Genomic DNA, 6,063 nt, shown 5'->3' with positions numbered 1-6,063 from the left:
GCGTAGACGGAATTATTGTAATGTAGATTTATTGTAATCATGTTAAATAAATACTATAATATAATTTTTGTTAAAACTGACTGGAAAGCGCTTTAAGGGGGTGCCGTGCATATGTCAGCGAGCGCCGGCACAGACGGGGTCCATACTTGTACATAGTTTAACTAACTCGTTACAAATAACTACAAACTTGACATTGGCTAATCTTTGTAAGCATGGGAGAAGTTTCTAAGCATGGGAGAAGTTAAAGACCTCAGTCGTATCTACTGGAAAATCACTTTTAGAACCACAGCGTTATGTAAAAACTGCTGACTGGATTACCGACGAAATTATGAGCTTAATGGATGAGAGACGAGTAAACAAAAGAAACAAGGAAAGGTACGATCAGCTACAGAGGGAAATTCGGAAGAAAACTAGAGAGGCTAAAGAAAAATGGCTGGAGGGTCTGTGTTCAGAGATGGAAGATTTTGATAAGAGACATGACAGTTTTAATATACATAAGAAGATCAAAGAAATAATAGCACCGAAACACCAAGGTCGTGCGATGGCATCTCTTGTCAAAGATGGAGATGGGACATTTACCTCTAATATTGATGAAAAATTGCTGTTGTGGGAGGCTTATATTAAAGAGCTTTTTTACGACAATAGGCAGGGCCATAGCAATATATTTGCTGTCGATGATGGTCCACCCATAACAAGAAGAGAAGTCTCGCATGCAATCATGTCATCAAAGTCAAGGAAAGCAGTTGGCCCTGACGAAATACCAGTCGAATTAATGAAAGAAATAGAGGAAACCAACTTAGGTTACTTGGTGCAACTGTTTAACGCCATCTATGACACAGGGAAAATTCCAGATGATTGGCTGAAGTCTACATTTGTAACATTGCCAAAAGTTAAAAATCCGAAAGCTTGCAGTGATTTTAGGACAATATCTCTTATGAGCCATATTCTTAAGATATTTCTTAAAATTATACACAAGAGAATTTATCCGAAATGCGAGCACCTAATATCAAACACACAATTTGGCTTTCGAGATGGCTTAGGCACAAGGGATGCATTATTTGGCTTTCAAGTTCTAATGCAGAGATGCTTAGACATAAATTGTGATCTGTATGTCTGTTTTATTGACTATGAAAAGGCTTTCGATCGTGTACGTCATACAAAACTTTTGGAGGTTTTGGCGAGAGCTGGCCTTGACTACAAGGATATCCGTTTTATTAAGAATTTGTACTGGCAGCAAACAGCCAATGTAAGGGTTGACGGTCACACATCATCCTACATAGAAGTGCTACGCGGGGTACGGCAAGGTTGTATATTGTCTCCCCTGTTGTTCAATATGTACGCGGAAGCAATATTTTCTGAAGCACTTGACGGTATTGACCAGGGAATAACTGTAAATGGCGTAGTTATAAACAACATTCGATACGCGGATGATACAATCTTGATAGCGGATAGTCTGGAAGGCTTACAGTCATTAGTAAACGTAGTTTCCTCTGCAAGCAACTCATATGGCATCAATATCAACTGCAAGAAGACGAAATATATGATAATCAGCCGATCACCCGTGCAGAACACCTCCTTGTATCTCAACCATGAAAACTTAGAAAGAGTCCAACGATATCGTTACTTAGGAACCATGATTGACGAAACCGGCGACCACAGTCTGGAAATACGATGCCGTATTGAACAGGCAAGAAATGCCTTTACGAAGTTAAAAAGAGTTCTCTGTGACCGAAATTTAAAAATATCCCTTCGGATGCGTGTAGCACGGTGCTATGTTTTCTCAGTTTTATTGTACGGGGTAGAAGCCTGGACGTTAACGCAGGCGATGAGCAATAAACTGGAAGCGTTCGAGATGTGGGTATACAGGCGAATGTTGCGAATCTCATGGAGAGATCGTGTTCGAAATACCACCGTGTTGCAGAGAATGGGGAAGTCTACTGAAGTACTCAAATGTGTGCAAAGGAGAAAGCTCGAATATCTGGGACATATAATGCGGAACTCAAAATATGACCTGCTGCAGCTCATAATGCAAGGGAAAATAAAGGGCAGGCGTAGACCCGGCCGTAGACGAACATCCTGGCTCAAAAACCTTCGCCAGTGGTTTAACATGAGTACGAGGTCACTGTTTAGAGCAGCGGTGAACAAGATCCAGTTAGCCTTAATGATTGCCAACCTCCGATAGGAGACGGCACTAGAAGAAGAAGAAGAATCTTTGTAAAGCCAGACGAGAGAGAAAAAAAAATATTTGTCTGTGGTCTGATCTTGTTTATTTTTAGGTTAACTAATTGTTTTTTAATTATTAATTATTAAATTAACGATGAATAAGTAAATTATCTTATAAATTTTATCAACATCTAGAGGCGCGAAGATAACATGTTTTTAAAATCAGACTTATTTAAGGCTATCGCTTTCAAGAACCCTGTGAAACTACCATTGTCTTACTGGTTACTGGTTGGAATAAGATTTGTGCTAACTTTATTGCCCCAAAGTGGATATATACATCCAGACGAATTTTTTCAAAATGTAGAGGTCATTGCAGGTAAGTAAAACCAGTTATTGAACGTATGAATTTAATCGTAGCTTGAACAACTAAATCCAAAAAAACACGAACTTGTAAGACAAAAAACCAGAAAAAAGTATAAATCCTTGCGAGATTTAAGAAAGCTACAGACCTCTATTGAATTTTGCATAACTTCTTTCTTTCTGTACTTATAGTTGAATTTCTCTTTGCTGAGGGTTGTGACACCTTTCCATTATTCACATCTTATCATAGAAATTATATTATATTATTAATACAAATAGGTACATTAATAGAATCATCTGTCAAAAAACTGGAGTTGTTTGATGAATTGTTTTTTTTTTCAGGAGATATCTTCACAATCGATGTGGCCCGAACCTGGGAATTCAACCCAAAGTTCCCAATACGAAATATTTTAGTGCCGAAATTAATACTTGGACCTCCTTTGCATCTTATTCATATAGCAAATCCTTATACAAAATATTACCTCAATATTGATTTACGATCTCCTTACTTCTTACTCACCATTCCAAGGTTATTTATATGCTTTCTTTCACTTATAAACGATTATTGTTTATACAGAATATGTGTTTTATATGGACAGAATTTTAGGAATAGGCTAAAAGTGTTTGCAAGTTCTTATGTTGTTTTAGTATACTGCTGTCGCAGTTTTTCAAATGCATTTGAAATGATGTTTTTTTCTATACTTCTATTACTGGTAGCTGAATGTATGTACAAATCTGATAAGGTTATTTATCACAATGAGTTTTTAAATGAGAAGTATGATCAGGCAACAACAGCAGTGGAAAAGGTGAAGATATTTAAACTGAAAACACATTTGCCCCACCACTCACTAAATCATGTAGCAATACTGGCTACTGTTGTTGTTATAGGAATCTTCAACCGCCCTACATTCGTAGGATTTGCATTCCCTCCTATATTCTTTTGGTTACATCGAGGATTAGGGTCTAAGGTCATTGGTTTTAAAGACTTCCACTATAGAATTTTTATGTTGATTCTGTCTGGTATACCAATTTTTTTGCTACTAATTGTGATAGACTCCAGTTATTACGGTTATTTGACGATGGCAGATATCGAAAGTTTAAAGTTATCTTGGGACAATTGGGTAGTGACTCCAGTTAACTTTCTGAGATATAACTCAGACCTGAAGAATCTGGATGCTCATGGACTACACCCACGCTGGCTCCACTTAGCTGTCAATATACCACTTTTGTTCAATGTTCTGGGAGTGATGGCTTTCTTGATATTGGTGATTCAAACTAACAGGTAATTTTTTTTATGATAACTTTCTTGTCCCTTGTATGATATCATACAATCAGTCCATTGATTATTATGAGCAGATGTATTGGATCTTAAAGAAAAATATTGCTTTTCTATTTAGTAAGTTAGTATCTAGTTACTTATCTGCATTATATTATAGTTAATCAGATATTATTATACATGCTAGATTCATTACATGGAACCTAATATTATTATTCCTACCATGCATAAAACTTTAATAATAATAAATTGACCAAAAAATATACAAAGCAAAATCACTTTCAGTTCCATTAATTTACATTGAATATTACTATGTTCAATAATGATGATTTTCTGAATTTCAGATTTATACGTGGCCAGTACAGCAAATTACCAAGAATACAAAGCATCACAGGGCTGATGTTATTCTCTCTCGTCATTCCCGTAGCCATACTGTCACTGTTCCCGCACCAAGAGGCTCGCTTCATCATACCGATTCTCACCCCACTGGTATATCTATATGGAAACTACTTTTACCCCAACGATAGTGATGGACCCAACTTTAAACAGTTAAAGAAAACCCTGCTATATGTATGGTATGCCTTAAACATGATACTTACTATATTTTTTGGGTTCATACACCAAGGCGGTTTATACCCATTCGCTAAAAGCTTGCACCATGAAATAAAAAGTATGTACGGAAATCACTTTCACGTTATTACAACACATAGCTACAGTATACCGACATACCTTCTCCAATTGGAAAGTACAACTAGGGTTTACAAGGACAAGAAGACAGGACATAACTACAGACTGGCTCCAACTACGTTCATACATAAATATGGTTCAATGTCCATGAAGGAATTGTTTATGAGAGTTGATGATGTATTGACCAATGCTGAAATGTTGTTACATAAACGTAAAAGACAGTATAGATTCTATATTGCATCGCCGTGCTCTCTAGAAGGTAAAATAAGACAAGAAGCAATTAGGTACAACTATATTCAATTGAACGAAGAGTTTACATACTACCCTCATTTTTGTTCTGAAGCGTTTCCGGAATTTCCAAATGTACATGATCAGTTCTGCCTTGAACATAGTTTTCTAAATACTAATCAATCTCAAGCTGTAGATCTGACAATGCTCCAAAGAATCTCATGTTTTTTTAAAAGGTTTTGCCTAAGAATTTATCGAGTGAGCCCTAGTATTAAGTCATAGCTGTTTTCTTTTTTAATTTTTATGTTATTAATATTGTAAAGCTCAGGTATCCAAAGGTTTTGCTGCAATGTTAAGTTATATGCATAGACTTATAATACTCGTTATATGGTAAGTTTTTCGAATTAGGCTGTGATTTGTAAGTTTCCTTACTACACACATTTTTGGAAATTTCCAAACATACATGAACACAATATGAATCAATTATTATTTAATCTCAAGCTGTAGATCTGTCAATGCTCCAACGAATCTCATGTTCCTTTAAAAGATTTTGTCCAGAATGTATGGAATGACTCCAACTATAATATTGTTTTTCTTTTGTAATATTTTAGTATTGTTAATAAGGAATATGATTAAGCGGTATTCAAAGGACCCAAAGGTTCAGCTGCGATGTTAAGTTATATGGTATTTTTGAAGTAGGTTTTGACTTGAAATTTTATTTTCATGACCTTTAAATGAAATGACCATGAAATCCATACTTCCGTACTAATATTATAAATGCGAAAGTGTGTCTCTCTGTCTGTCTGCTACGTTTTCACGGCCCACCAGTTTAACTGATTCTGACGAAATTTGGTACAGGGTTAGCTTATATCCCGGGGACGGACATAGGCTACTTTTGATCTCGGAAAATCAAAGAGTTCCCACGGGATTCCGAAAAACCCATCCGCTTAACCGATTTGTATGAAATTTGCTACCGAGGTAGCTTGCGTCCCTGTAATTGACATAGGTAACTTTTTATCCCGGAAAATGAAACAGTTCCCACGGGATCTTTAAAAACCTAAATCCACGCGGACGAAGACGTGGGCATCCTCTAGTTGAATATAATTTTCAAAAACTCGTAAGATATAGATCTGTCAAGCTCCAATGAATCTCATGTTTAAGATTTTAACGATTGAGTCCATAGCTAGATTTAAGTCAAAGTTGTTTTTTTTTTGTAATTTTTGTATTCTTATAAAAAGCTTTTGTAAAGCTGAAGTTAGTTCAAAGGCTCGGCCGGTCATATATTGGACACACACAGAAATTGTCAGTCAGAAAAAAATTTAACGCTTGCCAGAAGACACTCCACTCTT

The 6,063-nt window shown here is 36.2% G+C and overlaps 1 protein-coding gene across 4 annotated transcripts; it reads left to right on the top strand.

The window, feature by feature from the left end:
* The first annotated feature begins 2,297 nt into the window (after positions 1–2,297).
* Positions 2,298–5,988, top strand: LOC123874486 (GPI mannosyltransferase 4). 4 transcript variants are annotated; one of them, XR_006797936.1, is made up of 4 exons: positions 2,298–2,539; positions 2,866–3,805; positions 4,144–5,065; positions 5,386–5,609. XR_006797936.1 is itself a non-coding variant. In XM_045919885.1 (4 exons), the coding sequence occupies exons 1-4, from the start codon at positions 2,374–2,376 to the stop codon at positions 5,880–5,882; spliced, it is 1,920 nt and encodes a 639-aa protein (XP_045775841.1). In that variant the 5' UTR covers positions 2,298–2,373; the 3' UTR covers positions 5,883–5,988. The 4 variants fall into 4 exon arrangements, 3 of the variants coding, with proteins under 3 accessions (XP_045775841.1, XP_045775829.1, XP_045775848.1); XM_045919885.1 differs by lacking the exon at positions 5,386–5,609 and adding an exon at positions 5,876–5,988 and having other exon boundaries at positions 4,144–4,950; XM_045919873.1 differs by having other exon boundaries at positions 4,144–5,610.
* The last annotated feature ends 75 nt before the right edge of the window (positions 5,989–6,063 follow it).

This window comes from Maniola jurtina, chromosome 2 (assembly GCF_905333055.1).
Source record: "Maniola jurtina chromosome 2, ilManJurt1.1, whole genome shotgun sequence".
In the NCBI taxonomy this organism is placed as follows: Eukaryota; Metazoa; Arthropoda; class Insecta; order Lepidoptera; family Nymphalidae; genus Maniola; species Maniola jurtina.
The sequence above is the reverse complement of the archived record's forward strand: the minus strand, read 5'-3'. Positions and strand labels throughout refer to the sequence as shown.